Genomic DNA, 27,028 nt, shown 5'->3' with positions numbered 1-27,028 from the left:
TCTCTATTGCCACAAACCATTAATATTAATTTGCATTTCGCTTTTTGCCTTACTGGTTAGCAAGGATTCAAAGGAACTCTATTTCACTGGATTTTATTCACCTATTCATTCATTCAATACATATTAAGCCCCATCATAGTATTTAGACAAAGTTTTCCATACGTTCTTGTTGAATGAGTGCATCCAATGTGCCAGGCACTGTCATAACAGCCAGAAAATGAATAATATATGCAAGGTCCTTCCGCTAGTAGAGCTTTCATTTAAGGGTGTGTGTGTGTGTGTGTTTGTGTGTGTGGGTGTGTGTGTATTTGTAGATGTCTGTGTTTATATTTGTGGTGTGGTGTGGGGAGTGATAAACAAGTGAAAACATAAAGTTATTTCAGCTGGTGATGAGATCCAGTGAATGTCTCAGCCCAATCAATTACGAAGCCTGTGTTTTCACTTGTCACTTGGAGTGAACCAAGGACCTTACATAATCTTGTTTGGCATAAAATCACCCAAAGCTGCCCCTGATCCAGCATTTCCCACTGTTTGCTCCTGCAGGAAGGAGACCCAAGAGCTGTCCAACTGAGGCTCCCTGCACAGGTATGTCAGCCCCTCCCTCCTCCCCTGTGGCTCCCAGGGGCTCCTTCCTTCCCAAGAAGGGCAGTAACAGGAGGGGCTGATCTCTTTTCAGACAAAGACAAGATCCGACTCAGGGGAGGAGACACCTCAGAGAACAACTGCTCAGGGCGGGTGGAAGTCTGGCACAGCGGCTCCTGGGGCACAGTGTGTGATGACTCCTGGAGCCTGGCAGAGGCCGAGGTGGTGTGTCAGCAGCTGGGCTGTGGCCATGCCCTGGAAGCCGTGCGGGACGCGTCATTTGGCCCTGGAAATGGGAGCATCTGGCTGGACGAGGTGCAGTGCGGGGGCCGGGAGTCCTCCCTGTGGGACTGTGCTGCGGAGCCCTGGGGGCAGAGCGACTGCAAGCACGAGGAGGATGCTGGCGTGAGGTGCTCTGGTGAGTGGAGGGGCTTGGGATGTGCTCTGGTTGAGCTGGGGCAGCGCTGGGGCAATGGGCTGGGCTGGGGTGTGGTGGGATTTGTATTCAGAAAGCACCCAGGAGCTGTAGCTCTGATCTCGGACGGGAGAGCTGGGAGGACTCAACACCGATGCTGTGGTGACTGAGGGGTGATTTCAGGGCTCAGGAGGGAAGAAGGGCTGCCCTGCATCCTGGCCAATTCTCATGCTCCAAACTCCTGTTTTTGTTTGCTTGTTTGTTTTCTGGGTGCAAGAATTACATTGCACTCCCCACCCAGTAGGTATAGCGCCACCGTTCATGGACAGGGAAGAATATTCAGATTCTGGGGACTCGTTGTGTGGACTCTCTGGTAACTCAGGAGAGGAAAGATTCTGAGGAGACACTGGCTGATGGGGAGTGAAGCTGGGGGCCTGGTCCTCAGAGGCTGTCTCAGCAGGGAGGCTCCCTGATAATCCCTGGCTCTCCCTTGGGCCACATTGGCCCAGAGTGGAGTTGAATTATCTCAGGACAAAACCTAGGGGAACCCAGTCACTGTCAGTCCAGTTGTGTCTGAGGCTGGGATTTCATTGTCTGGAGCTCCCTGGAAATGCTGGCATAGGGAGTTTCCCTGTGCCCAGGACCTTCTCCAAACCCCCTTGCTTTTTCCTCCTTAGGGACCATACCAGGCTCAAATCCTGTTCATGGCATCTTCTCCCTGCCTGGGATCCTCTGCCTCATCCTGGGGGCCCTTCTCTTCCTGGTCCTCATCATCCTGGTGACTCAGCTGCTGAGATGGAGAGCAAAGCACAGAGGTGGGCTGCAGGGGGTACTGGGTACCATGGAACGTGTGTGGAGGCAGGAAATGGGGCCAGGTGTGAGGAGGGGAAACCTGGGCCTGGTCTCTCTTTTTACCCCCATGAATCTGCAGAACTCCATCTGCTGCATCTTAAACTCTAAAGGCTGAATATACAGAGGTTCTTAGGATTGGGTTGTGAACACTCCTAAGTCATGGCCTCTTCTGTGAGACCAGAAGGAGTTGGGCTGAGCTGTGGATTCAGGGTCACATAAGGGCAGAAGTTTCAGACATGGTACATGGGGTGGGAGCCTCTACAGAGGTCCTGGCAGCCCTGAGGGTTTTTCCACACATGAGCCTCGGGGAGATGGAGGGTTAAGCCTCCTGGTTCAGGGTGTCTAAGGTGGCAGTCTCTGACCTTCTGGTGGTTTCTCAGCCTTATCCAGTGTAGAAGATGCTCCTGCTGAGGCCGTGTACGAGGAGCTTGATTACCTTGTGACACCGAAGGAGGAATTTCTGGGCAGCACAGGTGGGTGTCTCTGCCCTGCCCTCCTGGGACCTCTGGTTGTAAGCCACCGCTGGCTGTGAGCTGTCTTTTCGGCATCTGCAGACCCCACATCTGCCCCAGGTTCACAGAGGCAGCCCCTCCAAAGACAGCAGGATGGCCTCTCTGGAGCCCCTGTGAGCACCCAGCTTCCCTCTACAAGGCAGGAGCCAAGCCTGCCCCCCATTTCTTCTCAGCCTTAACACAGGTCCCATGGGTGTGGGGAGGGTTGTTCTGTTTGTTGTGTGATGTTTTCTCCGCACTAGGGTTCCCGTCAGATGAGTTGGTGACTAAACTGCCATATTACACTGGGGACGGTGAGGACCACGGTGACTATAGATCTGCTGCAGGTAGTAGAGGTGGACCTGCCTTGCTAGGTATTGCGGGCAGGAGAACTTCCCTCATAGAGATGAGATCCAGGGGAACAGTCTTCCTTTGGGACGAGAGGGATCCCTTGTTTCCAGATGAGGTCCGTCCTCCCCTTTCTCTGGCTTTTCTGTGATGTCTCATGTTGGGGCTGGGCTCTCTGTGTCCAGAATCACCCTCATTCAGTCACAACAAGCCCACATTGTTTAAAAAAATAATATCTGGGGAGCATAATGTGTTAAAATATTTTATTAATGCTCATTGGTGTAAGAGGTTCTTTGAGATATGTAGTTTTAATCAGGAAATGTTGAGATTTGACAAATCATTTTTTGGTTTATTGGCACATCAAAATGAAATACAGCCTTAGGAAAATTCTTTTGAAACAAGGAGTGAATAATGTCTCTATTTTGCTGCTCAGAAAGTCTTGGTCAAACTGGATCTTAGGTATTTCCCAGACAAACCCATCTACTGTGGTTTCATCTGATCTCCTTGTCTTCCCTTAGAACCCCCAGATGAGAGGACTGATGCCCCTGGTGAGGGTTATGATGATGCTGAAGAGGTACCAGTGCCTCGGGCTCCTCCTGCTTCTATGATGAGCCAGGGGGACGTGCCGCCAGAGGAGGAGGATGGGATGAGGGCTTCTCAGGCAGGTGAGTGGGGTTAGCTATCTCCTGTAATCTTTGGTCTCTGTCCTGGAAAGGGTGAATTTGAGCTCTCAGTGCCCATCCTTCCTGGAGATTCCAAATTTGGATGACCTCATGTGTGTGATAGCATCACCTCTAACATACACCATCTTTAATGCTGCCAGACTCCTTGGGAGGGAGGAATCACCCTGTTCTTGGGATCTATGTCTCCAAATTGTGCAACGTAAATGTATCACTTTATGTGTGATGTGCTTGCATTAAGACTTATAGATTAGGGAATTTCCTGGTGGTCCAGTGATTAGGACTCTGAGCTTTCACTGCCAGGGCCCAGGTTCAATCCCTGCGGGAGGAGGAGAGTGACTAAGATGCTGCAGGTGGCCCACCATGGTCAAAAAAAAAAAAAAAAAAAAAAAAAAAGACGTATATTAACTTTTTACTGAATCCAAAAATGGAACAACTGTTTTGATAACATCTTTGTGCTGTCTCGTACATGAAAGTTAGTTAGAAATTTAAAAAAAAGATACTGCAGTATTAGAATTTGTGAAGCATTTTGATAATTGAAGCTGCGCTCTGTTCACCTGTTGTCACTAACATGTACAAAGTCTATGATATATGGTGACCTTAAATATAAGCCACGGTGGTGGATCATAGACTCAGCATTTGTGGGCAGCTAAGGGCTAATCTGCTCCAGATGTTTCAGTGGCCAGGAGAAGGCACTCATTCTCCAGAAAAGAGTATTTCTCCATCTGTGTGGTTTCTGGGGAGGGGCCATCTGTGGATGCTGCCTGTGATAGTATTTGTGGGCATTTGGGAACACAAGTCAAGGCGACTAAGAGCAGAGTTGGATTGTCAGTGAGGAACTGAGATTTTTCCTGTCTCTGGTCTTCCTCTCATTCTAAATTCACATCTGTCATTTGTGAAAGGAGAAAATCTTAAATTTGTTTTTATGATTCTTCCCATTCTTTGGGCCATCTCCTTGCAAATTGTGTAAGTCAGGAAGCAGGTCTTCACAGAGCTCCGGTGTTGGCCACAGACATCCTATTATCCAAAGATTCCCAGAAAAGCTGAGGCCCCAGATCCAGATCCTGATAGGACAGCCCTGACATATCTGTGCTGTAACTGATGTGAAATAGCCTGAGCCTCCCTGCGTACAGCCTGGGTCCCAAGGATGCTTTGTCATCACCACTTACTCAACATGCTTCCACCACAGGGCACTGTCCTGTCCCTTTGTCTCAGTTCTAATGAAACTTCTCTTTGCTATTTCAGGCTCTTCTCTGCCTTTCTCTAGAGAGGCAGCTGATCCTGGGAAAGGAGAAGAGAGCCCCCGTCTGCTTCAGGGGGAGAGAGGGGACCCTGAGTATGATGATGTCGAACTAAGTGCCCCTGAAACAGCCACGGTGGCTTTCCCATGATGTTATATTAAATGTGAGATGAGGCCCCAGATATTCTAACTGCCTGTATTCCAATAGAGTAGTGCTGACCTATAATTGAGTTATATGGAAATTGCTGAAAATGAAATGTTTTGAATAAAATAACTTTTTGCTTTGTTGATAATTTAACGTTTCATGTCAAATGAGGATTGTTCCTCAAAGGAAATACAAGGTGAGTAAACTGACTTTTCTCACCTCCCTCAAAGGCTAATGAAGGCATGACTTTGCCCAGACTCAGAAATGTTCCAGGTCACTCTTATTTAGACAAAGGACTCTAAACTTGGTCCATACTCACACCCTCATTCCTAGCAAAACAAACTCATGGAAAAAACTCAATCCTGAACATTCCTGTATGCTCTTCTCTGAGATGTCACATCACCTGTTTTTAACCAGTCTTGGGCACCAGATTGGGTGTGAGTTTCTAAGTCGAGGGTGGGAGGTTGGTTGGTGGGAGAGAATGAATACCGCTTTCCTTAACCCGCCTAATTTTTCATGGGTCAATTAAAAATCTAATTCTACATAATTAAGTTTTCCTTTTCCAACTCTAATTCCCCAAGTTATTCTTTCCATTTATTCCTCTAGCCCATCCAGACTTCTTGCTCTTCTCTCATGTCTAGTTGACTATCAAATCCTTTTAAATTCAGTCTTACCTCTCTGTCACTTCTTATTTCTTCTTATTTTTTGTAGAAGTGGCCAAAGATTACATTTCCAAAACACCCCATTACACTGTGAACATGTGGAGGGGCTGCTGAACTCATACAAGAACTGAGAGTGGTGGCCTGGTTATGAGCTGAGCCTAACCTGTTACTTAGTTGGTGGCTCTGGATGCTGTCCGGGGGTCCAATCTACACTCACCCCTGCAAACTTTGAATTTTTGGCTGGGCATGGGGATTGGAAGATGCCCAGGGCTTCTCCCTGTGCAGCTCACATGGCCATTTGCCATTGGGAAGTGATGAAATAAATGATGAGTAAAGTATACCCACTAAGAATATTATATTTTATTTCTGATGCATGGTGTCAGCGAAGCCAAAATAGCTAGTTACTATAATTTTTGATGAAAAAAATCATATACAATTAAGGGAGAGGTTGGTAGGACAAGATTCACCACCCAGATCTGGGAGAGTTCCAGGATGAGCCTGTTATGCATTGGGTGCTCAAGGAGCAGCCAGGAGCTGATGAAGAGACTTTCAGAGTGTTTAGATCAGGGAGATCAGAGCATCATTCCAAGTGACCCATGTTGCCTGTGAAGGGGTCCTTTGTAAGGGGTGGTTTTGGAGGGTTTATCATTCCAGGGTCTGCCACAAAAGCCAGAAAACGTCTCTGCTTAGTAGTAATTATCACTAGGCAGCCAGAATGTCATGTGGAGAAAGAATTTATAGGAAGTTCTTTCCTATTTACAGTGCAGTTAGCATTTTAAGCTTGGAGGCCTGTCCCATGTTATTTGGAGGGACCCACTGGAAGTCCCTAGATTTTCCTGAAACTTCACAGGCACTTATCACCCATAAATACTTTATTCTGGACAGCGTGGAGAGTGTCACAGACACCTGAAAATGTCTGGGATTATGTTACATGCTAACTTCCAATGTAATAACCCTGTGTGGCAGGTAATAATATGATTCCTACAGGGAAAAAAAAAAAAAAGAGTTGCAGATTTCCCTAGGGCAGCATCACCAGGCATCACCATCAGAGAATGAGTCCAACCCTGCATGGAATTGTTTGCTTCATCCAGAACTGCAGGAAGAAGTGAGGCTAAGAGGATTCTGAAGTTGTGCAGAAGAGGTGTCTAATACAAATTAACTTCAAAGTTAGAACTAGGTGATGAAACTTGTCACAGCCAAATATTATCAATCTATAGCTGCAATTTTTGGCTTGGGTGACATGGCTTAAATGAAATTCTCTCTCTCTCTTTTAAAATTTATTTATTTGTTTGTTTATTTATTTATTTATTGGCTGGGTTGGGGCTTCGTTGCTACATGGGGCTTTTTGTAGTTGCTGAGAGTGGGGGCTAATCGTCGTTGTGGTGTGCAGGCTTCTCATTACAGTGGTTTCTCTTGTTCGGAGCACAGGGTCTAGGCCTGCAGGCTTCAGTAGTTGTGGCTTGCAGGCTCTAGGGCACAGGCTCAGTAGAAGTGGTGAACAGGCTTAGTTGCTCTGTGACATGTGGGATCTTCCTGGACCAGGGATCAAAACTCATGTCCCTTGCATTGGCAGGCAGATTCTAAACCACTGTGCCACTAGGGAAGCCCTGAAATTTGTTCCTTTAGGTAATATATAAATCTGCAGTTGTGGAGCTCTCAAACTTGAGGTTTTCCTCACTTCACGTGAACTTCTAAGACTGTAGTTCCACCGTGGATGAATTATTAAACAAGGTCAAATGAATCATAGAAATTTCCCAGAATCAAGCTTTAATAAAAAAGCAGGCACAGCAAAGAATCTATTTTTAGAGGAGCCCCAAAGTGTCAGATGTATCTTCCAACCATCGTTTTTCCACACGGGGACACAGATGAGCTCTAATTATGTGGGTGGTACAAGTTAGATCAAGAGAAGCCATATAGGTTTCATTTTCCCAAACTTTTTAGAGTTTATTATTCATGTAGGTGAAGAACTTATGTGATTAACTTCCATTGTCTTGTAAACCACATTCCATTAATCAATCCAAGTTTTTTATTATTATTATTGACCTTGATTGGATGGTTGTGTTCTGATAAAATACTTTAGATAAGAGTTTCCTTGGGTATCTTCCATCTAATGAATCCCATCAGAATGCTTTGAAGGAGCTCTGGTTGAGATTAACACTGCCCTGAAGTGCTGTAACAAGGATTCAACCAATTTACCTCCTTCCGTACTGGCCCCAACCTGGTCCTCCTCTCACCAGAGCACCTCACTCCAGCATCCTCCTCATGTTGCAGTTGCTCTGCCCCCCAGGGCTCCCTAGCAGGAGCCCATAGGGAGGACTCCCTGCCCCTGCAATGTGCCTCCTCCAGCCAGATGCTCCCGTGTTTCCAGGGCCCTTCCCAGGTAATAGACCAGTTCAAGGAACAATTTCTAAATTTAAATGATAACCAATTAATCACAATCTCTGAATAAATGATCCAACAGAAGAAGAAGACATTATATGTAGATGATCCCTTAAGAGGAAGAAAAACCATCAACTGGAGGGAATCCAAAGATTTGCTATGGCCAACTCTGGATCAACAGCAGATGGTGCCAAAGGACCTTAGTAACGGCTCTGCTACCATTTCCAAGATTACCTTCTAGTTTTCTACTCATTTACCCAGGATTACAAAGGAGTGGAAGTTAAGAGCATAGATGCTGGAGTCAGACTGCCTGGCTTCACAATACTGCATTTGCTGGCTGTTTGAACTTGGATGAGTTTTTAACTTGGTTTTCCTCTCTGTAGAATAAGGATGTTAATAAAGACTACCTTATAGGACTGTTGTGACGATTACATGAATTATTACATATAATCACTGGCAATAATTCCTTGCACATAATGAGCTTGCAAAGTGCTATTTGCTTAAACACATTCCCGTTCCCCCTCATCGTAGCACCTCCAGTGGCCCCAATCCTGTTGCATTGCCACTTCTCCTTTAACCCACACCGGGGCTTCATGGAATGCTTCCTGTGACCAACTGACATAGAAAAAATTCATGTCTGTGTTGTAGCTGGTTCTGATGATATGTTGGTACCACCTGACAGTGAATAAGCTCAGTATTTTAGAATACCTCAGTGCTGGTCCTTCAAGACTGTGGCAAAGGAAATGTTTTCAGTAGACAGAACTTTGAGAAGAGCATTTTGTTGTCTAATTTGCTTGGGAAGAGGAAAGGTCATAAGTTATGGCTCTATACTGATTCATGGGTAGTGGCTAATCATTTGGCTGGATATTCAGAGAGTTAGAAAGAACATGATGGAAAGATTGAGAACAACGAATTGGAGAAGAGGTGTGCAGGGCACAAAGTAAGGAGATATTTGTTTCCCATGTGAATGCTCACCAAAGGTCATTATCATAGAGGTGGGGCTCAAAAATCATCTTGACAGGATTACGTGTTCTGTGGAGGGGAATCAACTGCTTTCCCAAGTTACTTCACTGCTTGCTCATTGACTTGTGAACCATGTGGCAATAGCGTGAAGAATAGAAGTTATAAATGGGCTCAGCAGTTAGTCTTTCTCTCATCAAGTCTGATCTGGGTTCAATTTTGGTGAGTATCAAAGCTGATCATTGCAGAACACAAAGCCTCTTTTCTGATATTACACTACATCCTTGGAGATGAACCTGTTAGCAGGCTGACTTCATTACATCTCTTCCATCATGGGTAAGGATGTGGTTAGTTTCCTTACTGGAATAGACTCTTATTCTGGATATAGATTTGTCTTCCCTGTGCACAACACTTCTTCTTGCTCTGTCATTCTTGGATTTACTGAATCTCTTCTTCACCATGATGGTATCCTACCTAATAGTGATTCTGTACTAGGAACTCACTGTGCAACAACAACAAAAATTTGGGCAACGTGTACATACCTACAGTATTCACTTGTTTTATCAGTTATCACTTCATCACTCAGAAGTATGTAGCCTGGTATAATTATGAAATGGTGTGTTGAAGAATCAATTATAGATGCATATGAGCAACAATTTGAGGGGTTTAGGGACCTGTCCTATAAGATGTGGTCTATGGTCGAGATCAGTGACCATGGTGATTTTTTCCCCTAGACAGAAAACACAGGTCCATGAACAAAGAGGTGGGAATGTCTTTTTCCCCCACTATTATCTATAACCACATTTGTGCTTCCTGTTCCTGCAACTTTGGAATCTTTGATTTACCGGTTTTAATTCTCAGGGAAGAATACCTCTACCAGGCTCCACATTTATGATTCCATTGAAATGGATGTTGAAACAACCACATGTCATTTTGGATTCTTCATGAGATTGAATAAAAGACAACATGATATGCAGAATAATGCCCCTCCCCCGAGACATAATCCACAGGACCTGTGAATATATTACCTTACCTGGTGAAAGGGACTTTGCAGATGAGATTGAATTAAGGATTCTGAGATGGGAAGAATGTCTGAGCAGACCATTAACAAGTAAGGAGATTGAATCAGTGATCAAAAACCTCCCAGCACAGAAAAGACCAGGTCCGCATGATTCTGTTTATAATTATACCAAACATTGAAAGAAGAATTAAAGGCAATAGTTCTTGAAATCTTCCAAAAATTGAAGAGCAGGAAATATTCCCAAACTCATTTTATGAAGCCAGCTTTACCCCAATACACCAAAGTCAGATGAGGATACTATAAGAAGTGATAACAATAGGCCAACGTCCCTGATAAAGGACGGGTGCCTAAAACTCCCTGTTTCTTGGTCCTCTTTTATATTTTCCTTTGATTTCTTATCTTCCCTTCTCACTGTTAAGGCTACATCCTGCTACACGACCTAAGCTAATGTAGTAACATGTAGTAACAGATTTGTGGATGAGCATTTAATTTCATTTTTGAACGACTGCTTTCTTTCCACTTTGGGACAACAGCTATAAGTTACAGATCAGGGAGGACCAGACTTCTTGGGTCTCTGAGTCTCTTGGGAAAATCCTAGAAATCTATCGGAACAAACACATCCTGCCTCTGCATCCTGACCCTCCTGTTTTTCTCCTAACTGCTGTGCAGAACAGTTGAGTTGTCCGGGGTCTACAGCATCCTTCAAGATCAGCTCAAGAGGACTCTACTTATCTAAAGTGAAAGACTAATTAAGTTGTTTATTTTTTTAAAGCAAAAGAACTCTTTTTGCCCTCTTTTTGTCTCCTTTCTTATGTAATATGGACGGTGCAGCAGTTTTTTAATTGTAATTTTTCTTCCTGTGCTATTCCTGTGTGGTTTTACTTGAAAAGCAGCCAAATGATAAATCATATATAAGTATCCTGTCTCCTCCGTCGGGTCTGATTAATACTTCAAAGAAGCCACATGGCCTCCACCTGTTAGTATGGTTTGTCTTGTGTATCTTTTGAGACAGAGATTTGCAGCATTCCCTGTTATACGTTTGTTAGTAATAAGCTGCTTGTTTATGAAGATCAAAATTTGCCTTGTTAACTGCTGAAATCTTATGTCTGAAATGAAAATATCAATATCTTAAAAATAAGCCCTAAAATATTCCTTCTTACTTAAGATAATTTTTCTTAAGCATCTAACACAGTGCCATTCTGTCATTCAATAGACATTAGTTGACCATCTATGAAGTTATAGAGAGTAGCAATACAGAGCCATTCTCCTTGAAACCTAGTTTAGGAGATTAAATAGCATATAAATAAATGAGCTAAATGTTCAGGAATTCTGGTAGCCGTACCTGGGAGGTAAAACAGGGGCATAAACGAGGTATGTAGGTCGAGGCCTTACCCCAATCCTGGGCCCCGGCAGGGTCCCAGCAGTTACCTGCAGGCTGCAGGGGCCTTAGTTAGCATGCACAGCTGGGGAAGGATTCACTGGTAAGGAAAAGAGAATCTGTTCACAGATCTTTTGGTGTTAAAGGGAAGAATACACTAGCTGTGTTTTCAGTGTTCTTAGGCTGGTCTGCAGGCAGGACTGAGCTGCACCAAAGCTCCATGTGCAACAGAGCACCAATGTGGGAGCACCAGGCTTTACCTCTGAGAGCCACCCTGGTGGCACTAACCTTGGGCTTAAATGGTTTAAGAATCACCACCAGCAAGAAGGCAAAGTGTTCTGAGTTAATTACATGAATTCTGAGTGGAAGAGGATTAATCCTGAAGCTAATGAAGCTTCATCTTCATGGCCTCTCACTGCACCAGCCCCTTCCAAGGCCCGAGGGGGCCCTAGGACTGTGCTCTCAAGGACATACTTTTTTTTTTTAAAGAATTTATTTATTATTATTTATTTATTTATTTATTTATTATTTTTCACTGCAGTGGGTCTTTGTTGCTGCTCACGGGTTTTCTCTAGTTGTTGTGAGCAGGGCTACTCTTTGTTACGGTGAGCCGGCTTCTCAGGGTGGTGGCTTCTCTTGTTGCAGAGCTTGGGCTCTAGGTGAGCAGGGTTCAGTAGTTGTGGCACGTGGGCTCAATAGTTGTGGCTTGCAGGCTCTAGAGTGCAGGCTCAGTAGTTGTGGCGCACGGGCTTAGTTGCTCCGTGGCATGTGACATCATCCTGGAACAGGGATCGAACTTGTCCCCTGCAGTGGCCGGCAGATTCTTAACTGCTGTGCCACCGGGGAAGTCCCAGGGCATAGATTTTGAATGTGACATTTTCTTGTGCTGAAGAAAAGAAGGAATTCAGTAAAATAATTTCTTACCCAGAGGCTAAGAAAGTAATTCAGTGCATGGAGCACTGGATCCAAGAATCAGATTTGCTCAGGAAACCAAGAAGAAACTGAAGAGGTTTAGAAAGCACATGCTGCCTTTTCATCAGTACAGGGTTGGTGGAAGGATAAAAATAAAATCAAACATGATGGATTGACCAACCCAGAGGAAAGGAAAGCTGTTTAAGGATCAAGGTCAAGATGCTAAGGGACAAAAGCAGGGAAATGGGAGCGTGACTGTCAGCACAGACAGATACAAAGGGAAAAGGAGACGCCCCAGGTGCAGGTGCTCTTAAAGAGGGCTCTGGATCTAGCTTTTGGTCAGTCAGAAATGGTGACTGAGAACCAGCCCAGCCCACAGAGGAAGCAAGGTGAGATGTAAGGGAGCAGCTTGGAATGAAGACACAGAAGCAGGACGAGATCCAGGAAAGTACTGAGAAGTCCCTTCTTCACATGTCAGATTCTGTCTTCTTTTCAAGTCTTTCTCCTTTGTATCAGTCAGAATAGACTCTGTTCTGCTGCTGGACCAAGTTATCCCCCAGATCTCAGTCACACACACACACACACACACACACACACACACACACACATTTATCAACAAGCTACAAACGTACTGTGGTCACTGAGGCTCCACCATCCTGCACATGTACCATTTGGAACAGGCAGCTTCTGGGGCAGGAAAGAGAGAGACTAGAGAATCATACTTGGGCTTTTCACTGCCTCCACTCGGAAGTGACGCAGGTGACACCCACCCACATGTCATTGGCCAGAACTAGTCACTGGGCTCTAGGAAAACACATGCTTGTTGAGCATTACTGTCTATGCCACATCCTTCAATAAAACTGTTGATAGCAATTCTGTCAGTTTTTTCTTGCCTTGGAGAAGCTTCTGAGGTACATGTTTGTACAGAAATTGAATGTGATCGGATCCTTCCCAGGGTGGGATTTGAAGGCATTTTCTATTTGATTCCTTTAGCTGCTGTGTTTCTGACTCCTTACATCTATTTTAGTGTGTGAAGAGTGTGATTAGTCAGATTTGTGTCTCCTCGGTTCCCCACTTCCCTTCCCCTGCCCCCATAGTCACTAACTGCAGGGTTATTTTCAGCCTTTGTTCATGCATTCATTTTTTAATTATCCAATATTGCTTAAGCTCTTACTATGTGTCTTTACCGGGCCATAAAGATACATTGAAGAATAAGACACAGTCCTTGCTCTCAAGAAGCTCCCATTTTGGAGACAGTAAGCAAGTTTTTATAGACTAAATAGAAATGGCAGTAATTTTGAGCTGGAAGCATAAGCAAGAGCACCACAGAGGTGACAGCCCTGTGCATTTATAAAAATGGGCAGATTTATAAATAATCTATCTGTAATGGGTTTGAAAATGTGTCCTCTAGAATTCAAGTGTGCATAAATGTAGTATTGTCTGCTTTTATAACTGATTTCATCTTGCTCACTAGCAAGGGATTTTGGTGTGGATTAAAAGTTTCCATAAAGTTAACACAGCTGCTCTCATTTAAAATGTGTCCTTCAAGTTAGCTCAGTAATAATTTATCTTGTCAATTATAGGTTCAAATTTCCTGTTGAGATTGATTTTCCTGTTTTTAGGAAGCATCTTCTCTGTTTCTCCTCACAAAGATGGTGTCCAGGACAAAGGGACTTCTTACTGTTCCATGGCAGTGAAGCAGGGTCCTTAGTCTGCATGCTCTGCACTTAGTAACTGCTTGTCTTTGATTTAGTAGCTTTGATCTGGTCTGGTCTCTGGGCATCAGGTGCTGGACCTGTGGAGAAATGAATGAGGCCAATTCAGTGCCAAGCTCTTTGCTAGATGTTGCTGGTCATGGACTGCAAAGAGCTGAACAGGGATGATGGGCTGGACCTCAGCCAGCTCATGACCTTGCTCTTTCTTTAATGCCCTAGTGATGAAGTGGTCTTTGGTAAAGGAGACTTTACTCACCCTTGTACCATCCATGCAAGGAACACAGATGGTGAGGTGGGTCTCCAACGCTTTGGTGCAACAACTCAATTAACAATTTCCTTTTAATGTTGTATAGATCATTTTTAATTCAAAAAGAATATTTTGTATTTTAGTCACCCTGTTTCTGATTGGTCCTAAGGAACTATTCCTCAAGCATGGATGTTTAATTATAAACTTCCCTAGCAAAGAGCTTACTTAACCTCCATTTTCTCATGTGTAAATTGGTAATAATAATGGCACATTACAATATTGTTGTAACATATTGTATTGTTTTAAAATCCACAAGGCCAATCAAACAGTTATCCCAAGTAAAAGAACAGAATTCTTTCCACTCTTTACTTCTGCACTTCTAATTCAGTGTATAAGCTGTTGAACTAAATTTTTTACAACAAAATTTTCTTCCTGTTACAGTCATGTGTGGTTTTAATTGAAAATGTGCCAAATGATAAGTATGTAAACATCCTGCCCACTTGGCCATATCTGATTAAGACCAGAACATGAGGCTTCAAGGTCTTCACCTGTCAGTATGCTGTGGTTTGTCTTCTGTGTCTTTTGATACACAAAGACACTTGCAGCATCTATAAATTTTCAGGTATGGCTGTCCCAGCACTGCTCTGGGAATGGGGCTGCGTTTGTTTCTGGATATTGGAATTTATTCCGTTCATTGCAGAAACATGCTGTAGTGAGGCATGCATAGCTCTTACCATTTAATAGAATTGTAATATCATTACACAAATGATGCAACTTGCATTGTGCTGTTAAGTCCTCACAACAAGTTGAGTTATGTTCTCAAAACAGTTCTTTTTGATTGGAATGATTTGTGTAAAACACCCTGCAGAGTGCTATTCATTCATTCATTCATTCATTCATTCATGTATTCAATAGACACAGTTTGGGATTTTTAATTAGCCAGGCATTGGGCATATGGAGGTGAATTAGACACAGAATTTCTACCAAGAACATTCAAGCTTATAAAGTAAGATTGGCAGGTAAACAATGGAGTTCATGAAATGGTTACAGATGGTAGAGTTTCATGAACAGTAGAATGGGGGCACAAAAGAGGGCGGGGACATTTGTAGAAGGCTCACAACTCTGATTGGTGCCAATTATCATCACACAACTGTGGTTTCCCAGTAGAAATTGACAGGCTCCAGTCAAGGCTTGACGTAACAGAATTTAATTTCCTGTTCTAGAGTCCTGTGATTCCTGGGATGGGATGGAGAGAGATGCCCTAATACGACTTCTCTACTACTGCTAAGTACCACTACTAGCCAGCACTTATCACTTACTAATGCCAACTCACTTAATCCTCACCCAAACTCTCTCATCTAGGCCCGACCATAACTCTTCTTTTACAGATGAAGCCCATACACAGAGAGTTTAAGAACCCTGTTCAAGGTGGCACACGTGATATGTGGCTGAGTGATGAGTCAAGACAAGGCAGCCTGGCTCCCGAGTCTGTTCTCCTGCCCACTGCACTGCACTCTCCCAAGTTCACTGTGGGACCCAGCTGGTTGGTGTTGTCTCTAAAACTTTCCTTCTTTTCAAATCTTTGACAAGATCATACACTGATATTTCTTTATGTGTCAAAGAAGACTTACCTTCATCAGAGGGTGAGTTGGTCCATGGTGACCCTGCACCCCAAGCTCTGGGGTTTAGGGGGCTGCTTGGGGACAGCATGCCAGCCCTGAGTTAGCCCCTCCTTTCCAGCCCATCCCTCCCCTAAAACAGGGTCTGGGACTCTTAACAGTGTCTTCTCTGTGAGATCTGAATTCTGAGGTAAGTGAGACCATGTGTACCTGGTTCCCTAAATGCATCCCTATGTCATCCTGTGGAAAGGGATGCCTGGATGCCAGGAAGCACATCCTGTGTTCTAGGTGTCTGGCTGATGGTTTCTGGTGATGGTGTGGAGTCCAAAACTGGGTAATGAATATTAAATCTGGGCCCTAGAAGGAGTATAGCATCAACTCTGAAAGACTGAGCAGATCCTGGTTCCAAGAGTTTAAATTCAAGTTCTGATATTTATAATCAGTCATTATCATTAATGTGTTAAGGGTTCAGATATAGAAGGAGATGGGCTCAGGTACAGCCATGGGGCTTGGGAGTGAGAGAATCAGATGACAAGAAAGTGATTCTTAGAAAATTAGTGGGTAGATGTTAGACTGTTGCGGAGGAGAAATACATGTGCTCATTGTCTTTTCTCTGTTTCCCTGTGCCCAAGTCTCAAGGGGAAAGGAAGGGCCTGGCAGGAACAGAGAAGCTGTGTCTGCTGACCTGGATGAGGGGGTCCTTCTGGTGGGGATGTGACAGGGCTGTGGACTGACCCGCAGCTGCCCTCAGGGTTGGTCCCACTGAGACCTTCAGGTGTGGGATGGGGAGGGCGTGATGCTATCTCTGATGTCTGGTGGGGACTCAGGGGTGTTTGTGTCACAGGAAGCTTCGTTCCCAAGTCTGCATGCTGAAATGTTGAGAGTCAGGGTGAGGGGGCCACAGGGTGGGCTTGTGTGGACCATAGGATATATCAGGGTAACTCCGAGCCTGAGGGGGTGTGAGGAGTGGGGGTAGCATGTTAGTGACCTTGAATTTTGTCACTATCTCATATCCCCTCACTGCCCTTCTCAGTCTCTATACTCATCCCAGGGCTATTTTCTGGGAGCATCTGGGAGCTTCTGTGATCAGTGGAAACCAGAACAAGGCATCAGTGGCTAAACTGGGCAAAAGTCCTTTTTGCTTTGATCTTTCCCCTCAACTCATCTGGGCTTCCATTTTGTCACCAGCTTTCTTCCTAAATGCAGAATAAAGGAGGTGGGTCACTGATGTTTTCAGGCAGCCTGTACCCCTTCTCTTTTCTGTTTCACATGCCTCTTCTTTGCCCCGTCGCTTGCAGCCACCCTCTAGCAGAAGACTTTCTATTTCCCCTTTCTGTCTGGAGCAGTTCCCTTAAATTATATTTTGCATCTTCTTTAGTTATGGTTTATCATACGACTGTGTTCTGAATCCCACCAAACCAAATTCTCAATATATAAAGGGGAATAATTCGAAGTTTAGAAAACTTTAGTTTTTCAAAACTATTTATTTTCTTCTCAGGATCCCAAAATCCTATTTTTGAGGGTTATAGTTAAATGATAACTTCTCCTTTCTCTTTATTTCCTGTAACAGCAATCTCTCTCTCTCTCCTGAAGCATCATTTAGTGACTGCCTGAAAGGGATATTTCACAGAAAATGAATGCAAAAAAAAGGAAAAGAATTTAGCATGTCTAAATAGTCCCCTTATATATAGTTATTGTGTCTCTGCACCTAAGTACCCATCTATTATCTGTCTGTCTTTCTGTCACCACCACCATCATTAATCTATCATCTCATCTATTTAAATATTTTTTTAGTGTCTATATTCTATTTTCATTAATTCCTTGATAGTTCAAACAAAGAGTCTGATGTATTCACCAATGACCCATTCTAGGATGTTTAAATATCACATAGATATTCACTGTGATCTTTTTAAAAAAAACAAAAACCAAGCAATGAAATTTTACTTCACTCTGGCTTCCAGGAATTCCAAGCTCCGCCACCTTGTGGCGATCCTATAAACTGCAGCACATGCAAAGTGGAAACTGATACTATTAGAGAAGCAGCATCCATGTAGAAGCTGATGCCTCAGGCACTGGACAAGTTCACTAACAGAGTGAGTGGATTACAGTTTGACCCTGTACTTTCTTTGAAAAATTAATCATTTAAGTATTTGGAACTCAGAAGTCTAGAATCCATCAAGGACCACGGAAGATTCCATGTCTACTTGAGTTACGGGCAGGCAGGGAGCTCTGGGAAAGGGCAGAGGTGGAGGCTGCAGGGAGACACCAACACAAGAGTCTCCTCTGCCTGGAACACCTCTCACCCCAGGCCTCCTGGAAGAGAGAGTGACCTAGACCTGGGGTGGGATGAAAGCGAGAGGTTTATTTTTTCTTTTTCCTCCTTTAAAGGTTGAGTGATTCAGAGGACAAGAGATTTCTAGATACTACATAACAATGTAAAAAATTGAATATTTTTGTCAGTTGACTAATTATAAATTCCTTTTCTGCAATTATAATAATATTAGTAACAACAATAACTCCCTTTCTGGTTACGTATTACAAGTAAATAATCTGAAATGTGCACAAAACTTATGTGAAAAGATTTATGGTAACATTAATTACGTAAAATTGAGGATATGGAATTTTCCTCTCCACCTTCCTCTGTATCCTCATTCTTTTCTCCTTTTCCTCTCTGGTAGTGATTGATAAATTATTACCATTGAGGAAGCTAAGTGTTAATGTGTTCTTATTTTCAAAAGGATATGAGATGTCTACCAACTGCAATTGCCATAAAACAATTTAAATTTTAAATCAGAATAACATTTTTATTAATTTACATTGGGAACTGCAACTGTCAGATATACTGCATATTTCCTGAATGTGGCCAAAGCATCTTCTACCTGTAACCCACAAGAGTAGAGGAGGAGATGGTATGAAATGATTGAAAACCTATTTAATGAATAGGGGAAGTTGAATATTTAGTTCGAAGTTTTAATGGCTTCAAAATCTTCAAGCATACAAACCTATCTTTCCATCAAAGATGCATGTACCTTCCCTTTCAATGAGACAACATTATATGCCTTTCAGGAGATCAGCCTGTTGTATAACCAGTAAGGGCGTTCTCTGGCTTAACAATCTTAGCATGGGCACATCCACTGTTCATCTGATAGCTCTGTTTTGCTCCTGGAGTAAAATTTTAAGCTGAGTTTCAACCAAGACATCAAAATGTAGCAGAGATGAAATTCTCAAGCCTACTAACTACAGAATTTGCAAAAGAAATACATTAGACTTGGTTGCATGGCACTTGGCCCCTTTCAGCACATTGTGGATATTAAAGGGATCATACTTTCAAGAGAAGAACATTATTTTGAAGGAGGATTTGGGCCCCTTTTGTCCTGAGTGCTGAAGCTGCAGATGTTTCCTCATGCTCCCCAGTCTGAGGCAGGTGACCTCTGCCCAAAAGCTACTCCAATCCCCTGTCCGCTCAGAGAAACCTGAGGCTGGAAATCTAGGTTAGAATGCGGCCTTGCAGAGAGAGGCAGCCTGAGGCCTGCCCTCCTCCTCTTCCCTTTTCCCTCACCTCCCACACAGTCAGAGAGCAGACGCTGCACCCAGTCTGTGCATCTTTGTTCCTTATAAACCAGCACCTTCAAACCCTGACGTGCAGGAGAAGAACCTGGAAAGTTTGTGACACACAGAGTCTATTTGCTAGGCCTGGGTGTGGCCTGAGAACTCTCATTTCTAACAAGCTCCAAGGTGATGCTTCTGCTCCTTGCAGGCAGACCACACTTTGAGAAGCCCTGGTCTAAACCACAGCCCCACCTCCACAGCAAACAGCAGGCCCTTGGTCACCCTCAGGACCAGGGTTGCCCACTCGTTGTCCCCTCTGGGGAGGACGTGTTGGGAAGAGGCTGATGCTGGTCTTGAAGCAGGCTGGGCTCCATCTGGGCATGGAATTCCTTGTTCTGTGACCCAGATTGGTCTAGCAGGGGGATGGCATTGACCCCATGTGACTGTGCCTGTCCACTCTGCTCATGGAGTTCTCTCCCTCATGGTGGGCTGGCTGGGGGGTATCCTGGGCAGTGTCCTCTAAAATGCAGCTTCCAAGGCAGGGCCTTTCTGGACTGAGTCTAAAGGGGGTTCTGCCTGCACACATTCTAATCACTGCACTGAGCCTGTGTTTTGCAGGAAGAAAAATGGTACAAGTGCACCAGCCAGGTGGCTTTGACCCCTGAGCCCCATCCGGCTCTCAGGGCAAGACTGCTGGCCCTGGGCAGCTGCACAGAGAGGAGGGGATCGGATGCGTAAATACCCTGAAGACTACACCCCCTCTCATCCTGGAGAAGGAGGATTTAGCCCCAGCTGACATGTGCCTGCTGGACAGAGTGGTCTTAGGGGCTAAGAAGGATCCTGATGGGGAAATGTTAGGTTCTGTCAAAGCCCTGTGTCGCTATGAGCCCCTCTGTGCTCTAGAAACCCATCTCCAGGTCATTGTGAGAAGGGGGGAAAGACTAACCATCTCATCCCCTCAACCTGCTGGTTCCCACCTCACCCCTTCCACATTCACCTGTGAATCCTATGCTGCTGGTCCTCATCTTCTGCTGACATGATAATTATTCCTGTATTTCAAGCCTTCTTGTAGTTCTCTGCTTTGGCCCTGAGCTAAGTCACGGGGAAGATCAATGCTTGATCCACCAAAAATATTCTCCACGGGCAACCTGATCCCACACCCTGACCCTGCGAGATCTCACAGTCTGCGGCCATCAGCCAGGACGATCAGGGGAGAGAAAGCCACTCATGCTTTTTGATGCAACTTCTCTACGCCAGTCCCCATCATGGGGGCCTGGTTCTTAAGGACCCACGGAAGCAGGAGGTCAAGGGCCCATGTTGCTCATATAAGGAGATGTTGAAGATTCAGAAGCTAATTGGTGTTTGAGCTTCAGAAACTGGCAGATGAAGCCTCCTATAGCATCTGAAATGGTAAAAGGTGTTGCTATTGGCTCTCAGTAGGGAGGATGTCAGGGGATGGGTCTATATAGACCTGTGTTGATGCCCTGATGCCTCCTCACAGGGTGATTTTACAGCTGGGACTGTGACCTTGATGACTTGGAGTCCGCATGGCTCTCCATGGACACCTCTCCCTTCAGGGACTCTGTTTCCTCCTCCTCAGCACCGTGGTGGGTGGTCAAGGTAAGAACTGCCCCTCTTTCCTGGGGTCAACAGCAGGGAGTGGATGCCTTGGTAAAGGGAAAGGTCTCTGGAGTTCTGGAGCCGCAGCCTCAGTGTAGACCCTGTGTTTTTGACCAAAATGGAACCACACTGACTGTGAATATTGGTCCCTGTCCTGTGGAGGGTCGACTGGTCATAGTGGCAGATTTTACAGAGAAATGATGTTTGGTGTGGACTGAGGGAGGTCAGCTTCCGTCCCCTCCACCATCTCCCTTGTTTTCAGGGAGCTTCCATGAGTCCCATTGGCTCCAGTGTGGGGAAGGTCCAGCGACTGACCTCAGCTGGGACTCTGGGCTGTTCCCTGCTGCGTAGACACTGCCCCTGGGATTCCCGTGTTTTATGCATTTATGCTCCTTTAGGCTCTGTGCTTGTGTGTGTGTGAGTGTGTGTGTGTAGGGTGTGTGCGTAGGGTGCGTACGGTGTGTGAGGAGCATGTGCAGCCTGTCTCTGTGAGAGGAACAGGGCTGCCGAGGAGTGACTGAGTCCGTTGGGCTGTGAGACACACAGGGTGCCCACACGGCTGGGTGTCATGTCAGCTGCCTGTAACCAGATCGTAGATAATCGTGCACCTGCCTGCTTTTCTCTGGCTCCTCTCCTCCAACCCCACGGCCTCCCCTCTGCCTATTTCAGTGTTTGCCCAGCACTGGGCTCTGTGGGAGGCTCTGCCTCCTGGCCTCACCTGTTCCCACCAGGTATCCATGTGGAGCAGAGGGACCTGCAGCCGGGAGAGGGGACCTCTTGTTTATAGAGAGTAACCTATGCACAGCACCATTTGTATAAAGTTCCCGAGTCCCTGGCCCAGTCCCCGTGAATTGTCTTCTGACATGCTGGGGTCCTGGGATGGTCCTTTCTGCTCCCTAGGGTCTGCTGTGAATGCTGTAGGGTGTCTTTTTTCTCTCCTGCCCTCTTCTGTCCCTCCCTGGGGGCTGGTTTCCACTGGGCAAGAGGACGGCAGGCATCAGAGATGGGGCAGCAGAAAATCTCATCTTCAGCCTGGAGGAGGCGGCTCTTTCAGATTTGGGTGTTGATCCAGCAGAGACTCAGTACAACCCTGCCTCCTTTCAGTGCTCACTGTCATCCCGCTGGACCTCAGTCTCTAGTCCCCAACTCTCCCTGGGAAGCCTGATCCCTCCTTGTCTCTGCCCCTCGAATGCTGCGCAGATGCTAGTGAAGAGTCTCCTCCTGGCTGCTTTGAAGTGCAGAGTTTGATTTTGGTCCCATGAGGGGAAGAGACAATGTGTATTCTGATACGAGGCCCCCTCCTCTTACTAGGAAAAACTGTAGGAAGTTTCCTCAATAGTTACTTAAGAAGCAAGACCATTTCTCCAAAGCAAGCACTCTTTTCGTTTTCTTTGAAACAACACCATTCAGAGTTATCTTACTAAAATTGTATTCTTCTACATCATACTTCATTGGAATTGCTCCTCATAAAATTATTATCTTGGCCTTTCTGAGCATCTGGTGATTTCTGAGCTGGGCCCACATTATAGGAGCCTCCACTTTGAAATTCACGATGGGCACTGGCATAAAATTATCCCTCAAACTCAATTTATGCCATTATACACAAAAACATAGACTCTTAAGATTAGATAATTCAGTATATATTGTTTCATAACCTGTTTTTAAAAGTTAAGAATATATTTTGCACATCTTTATATATCATTAACTATTCTTTTACACAATAAAAATGTTTTTGCCGAGACCAGCTCGGCGACTCGAGGTGAGTGACAGGTGCCGCAAGCTTGAAGAAGACACAAACACAGACTGAAGAGAAAAGTGGGACCGGGGGGCTCAAGACCTCTCGGATCAAGACCCTGCTGATTAATCCCACGTTGCTTTTATTGAGTTTTCGGCATAGTCTAAGGGTCTGACACTCCCAGGTTAATCCCATAAACAATCAAAGGCCTCACATGACTGGGGGCAATGATCTTTGTTTGCCTCCTGGGTCCTGATTTGAGCTGGGTGTGGAGAGCAAAGCAGCCCTGGGGGAAGGAGACCTCTCTCAGAAGGATTAAGGGTCTGTGCCCCACCCGTGTTGGCCCCTCTGTGACTGTGCCTGTCTTAGGTTGTTCCTCCTCTGAGGAATCTTACCCGTCTTTGGCTAACCAGCCATCCCTCAGGACCAAACAGGGTGATATTAGTCTCCATGCCCCACACCCTCAGCTCCTCCACTGCTCAAGCAGGACATTCTGAATCCCATCGCTCGGCCCACATACTTCAACATTTTCAATGTTTCAAAAAGGTTCCAGAATGTCTTCCCACATGTTTTATTGTAGTGTTACAAAAATAATAGGATATTCCAGGGATAAATGAAAAATTTTAATCTCTTCCAATTATTTTCTTATATAATTGAAATGCAATATATCCACCTAATCACGTGTGTTGTGCATATTAATGAAAATTCAATTAACGATCAAGTTAAGGAGAAAAAAAGGGCATTTTATTCCACCCCCACTGAGGATAATAACCTGGGAAGCAGATTTGCAGAAAGCTTTGGGTACTGTTCTGCCTGTTAGACGTCAAAGGCACAGTCACATACATTTTTGAGACAAAGGATTGTACATGAAGATGACATACTGATATTTTACATAGGACAGATAGTCCGGGTAAGCAGCAAGTCACCATGACCCCCTACAGAGCTGGGAAAGAACGCTATATATTCTTTTAAACAAGTTACATTGCTATTGTCGGAAGAAAGGAAAAGAAGTTAACCTTCAAGGACGAGCAGGCACTCCCATACTTGGGAAGTTCTGGTTAATGTGTAATGCAGATGACACTGCACACTAAGGAAGGAGGGAGGAAGCCCGAACAAACACACAGAGAGAGTTTCATGTTTAACTTTTCTTGCCCTGCCCTAAAATATAAATTTTATTTCATCAGGCTTTTAGTAGTTTTCAACATTTTTGCTGTTATGGAAAAAGTTGCTCCTAACTTCTCTGTAAATAAGTGTAAGGACCATTCTTGATTGTTTCTCTTAATAACATTCTATGAGTGGAATTGCTCTTTTATAGGCTATGAATACCCTTAAGGCTTTTGATATATAGAGATTAATTACCTGCAGAAATACCTGCACTGACTTTTATTTCCACCAATATTGTATGAGAATATTAGTCTCCACATACCCTCACCAGCATTTGCTTTTAATCAAGTTTTTAAATCTTATGCAGTTTTATAAGCAAAAACTAGTGTATATTAGCTAACTTAATCCTTCATTTACTCCATTAGTTGCTCATGACATTTGTCCTTTTTGCCTTGTTATGTTTGGCACTTTTGTCGTGATATATACGGGAGCCGACTGTGACTACTATACCACTGAATACCTACACTGCACTCACTTATGTGAACTTACGTGAGTGTACAACAGTCCTGCAGGGCAGAATATATTTTTTATCTCAAAAAAAAAGATCAGAAAACTGGGGCAAAGCAAGTTAAATTACTTGCCTAAGTGAGACAGGTATAAGTAGCACAGGTAAGATTTGAACCCAAGCAATTTGGGTTCAGAGTCCTTGTCCCTATAGAGTTTTTCCATTTGTCGGCAGCAAATACATCCCTCACGTTCTTGTTTTCATTTTATCTTTTCTTTGTTTTCAGAGTCGTGGAAGTTTCTAATATCAATTATATATAAAAACTTCCCGTTTTTTTTGGTTTTTGCTTTCAGCGTCTTGTTAAGAAGGTTCTCTACTTCAAGTTAAATAATTTCATCTTTGTTTAAAAAAATTTAAACTATATCTAGGTATGTCAATACTAAATAACTGTGTAAGTTGTTTGTGTCATAAAAAGTGATATCTAATTTTATTTTATTTTTCCAATATATTTTCTTGCATTATGTCTTTTTCTTTTCTCACTGATTTAAATCCACTTAAAAAAACATGTTAAAGTATGCCTTTTTCCACATTTGCTTTTTGGAATTCACTTAGACTTTCATTTCACAAATGCTTATTAAGTTAAAGATGGGCTTGTGGGGTATTAAATCCATATTCTTTGCAGGTCACTAGATGCCTAGCGGTGGTGAATGAAGTTCCCTGGCCCATAAAACTTATAGTCTAGTGAGGCTCGGCACCAAAACAAGAATTTATAATAAACTCTGATAAATGCCATCAGTGGAGACACCAACAAGGTTACTCAGTCTAGCTGGGAGAAGCATAGTTTTCCCTAAAGAAGTAAAATTTAAACTGAGACCGTACATTCTGGAAATGAAGTTGTTTATTGTTTAAAATTTATGGTATTGTTAATAATGCCTAGTATATAAATGCATGTATGCATACATGTTCACTATATGTCACTTTGAATTAACATGATTTATTTTAGTTTATTTCAATTATTTTTTAATATAAATTCTATTTTTAAAAAATAATTTTATTTTTTGGCTGTGTTGGGTCTTCATTGTTGTGCATGGGCTTTCTCTAGTTGCAGCGAGTGGGGGCTACTCTTTGTTGTGGTGCACAGGCTTTTCTTTGTGGTGGCTTCTCTTGTTGCGGAGCACAGGCTATAGGAGAGTGGGTTTCAGTAGTTGCGGCATGTGGGCTCAGTTGTTGTGGCTCACGGGCTCTAGAGCACAGGCTTAGTAGTTGTGGCACAAGGGCTTAGTTGCTCCGTGGCATGTGGGATCTTCCCAGACCAGGGATCGAACCTATGTTCCCTGCATTGGCAGACAGGTTCTTAACCACTGCACCACCAGGGAAGTCCCGGTTTATTTCAACTACTAAAGGCTGAGAAATATATTCTGAGCGTTCATAACTATTATTTTTCTGTCAAAATTTTCTTGTATTGGCAAAAGCTTTGTACCATATATGTATATATTTTCTTTCTATGTTTTCCAGCTTTGTTGTGGTATAATTTTCATATAATATTGTGTAAGGTATACAATGTGATGATTTGAAACACACACACACACACACACACACACACACACACACATGGATAAACAAAAATTATCTGGACTCTGGCTGTAGTTTTAACAGAAGTTTTAATATAACCGGAGTGGGGATAATTTTTCACTCAACCTCGTTTGTGTGTGTGTGTGTGTGTGTGTGTGTGTTTGTGTGTGTGTATAATGAAATGACTACCACAGTAAGGTTAGTTAACGCATCGCTTAGTTACCTTTTTGTGTGTGTGATGAGAATTTTTAAGAGCAACTGATTAGTAACTAAGTATATGATACAGTGTTATTAACTACAGTTCCCATGCTGTACGTTATATCCCCAGAATTTATTCACATGATAACTGAAAGTTTGTACACTCTGACCACCTTCATCCATTCCTTTGCACCCCCCCCCCCAGTGTCCAGGCAGCCACCAAATTACTCTTTGTTGCTATGAGTGCAATTGTTTTTTGGATTACACATGTAAGTGAGCATATACAGTATATCTCTGTCTTATTTCACTTAGCATAATGCCTCCAGGTCCATCCATGTTGTCCCCAAAGGCAGACATTGCTTCATTCTTATGGCTGAATAATTATTCCCTTGTATGGATATCTATATCATCTATACCTATATTTATACTTATGTCTACAGATACACGCATGTCTTTATATTTATCACTTTTTCCTTATGCTTTGGTTGTTAATGAATATTTTGCTTGTTTCCATGTCTTGATTATTCTGAATAATGCTGTAATGAACATGGGGGTGCAGATATCGCTTTGAGATCATGATGTATATGATTTCAAAGACATACTTGAAGTGGAATTTCTGGATAGCATAGTAGCTCTATTTTTAATTTTTTGAGGAAACTCCATACTATTTTTCATAGTGACAGTAGCAACTTATATCCTCACCAACATCATGCATGTCCTTGCCAATGCTTGTTCTCTCTTATCTTTTTGATGATAGCCATTCTAAGAGGTGTGAGATGATAGCTCGTGGTTTTGATTTTCATTTTTCTGATGATTAGTGATGTTGAGAACCTTTTCATATACCTGTTGGCCATTTGCATATGTTTGGAAGAATGTCTCTTCATGTCCTTTGCCCATGTAAAGATTAGATTATTTGTTATATTTTTGCCATTTAGTCATATGAATCCCAGATACATTTCAGATATTGTTCTCTTATCAGTTATATGATTTGCAAGTATTATTTTTCCATTCTGTATATTGTCTTTTCTTTTTGTGGATTGTTTCTTTTGCTCTACAGGAGCTTTTTAGTTTGATGTGCTCCCCCACTTTTTTTTTTTTT

At 43.6% G+C, this 27,028-nt stretch overlaps 1 protein-coding gene across 1 annotated transcript in view; it reads left to right on the top strand.

Moving 5' to 3' along the window:
• The window catches only part of LOC130834045 (uncharacterized), a 491,328-nt gene that overhangs the window by 115,630 nt on the left and 348,670 nt on the right, over positions 1-27,028 (top strand). The window contains 8 exon segments of the mRNA XM_057704144.1: positions 544-585; positions 677-1,012; positions 1,639-1,812; positions 2,230-2,322; positions 3,207-3,353; positions 4,614-4,744; positions 19,879-20,118; positions 20,773-20,815. Coding sequence (XP_057560127.1) covers positions 544-585; positions 677-1,012; positions 1,639-1,812; positions 2,230-2,322; positions 3,207-3,353; positions 4,614-4,744; positions 19,879-20,118; positions 20,773-20,815 — 1,206 coding nt within the window.

This window comes from Hippopotamus amphibius, chromosome 12 (genome assembly GCF_030028045.1).
Source record: "Hippopotamus amphibius kiboko isolate mHipAmp2 chromosome 12, mHipAmp2.hap2, whole genome shotgun sequence".
In the NCBI taxonomy this organism is placed as follows: Eukaryota; Metazoa; Chordata; class Mammalia; order Artiodactyla; family Hippopotamidae; genus Hippopotamus; species Hippopotamus amphibius.
The sequence above is the reverse complement of the archived record's forward strand: the minus strand, read 5'-3'. Positions and strand labels throughout refer to the sequence as shown.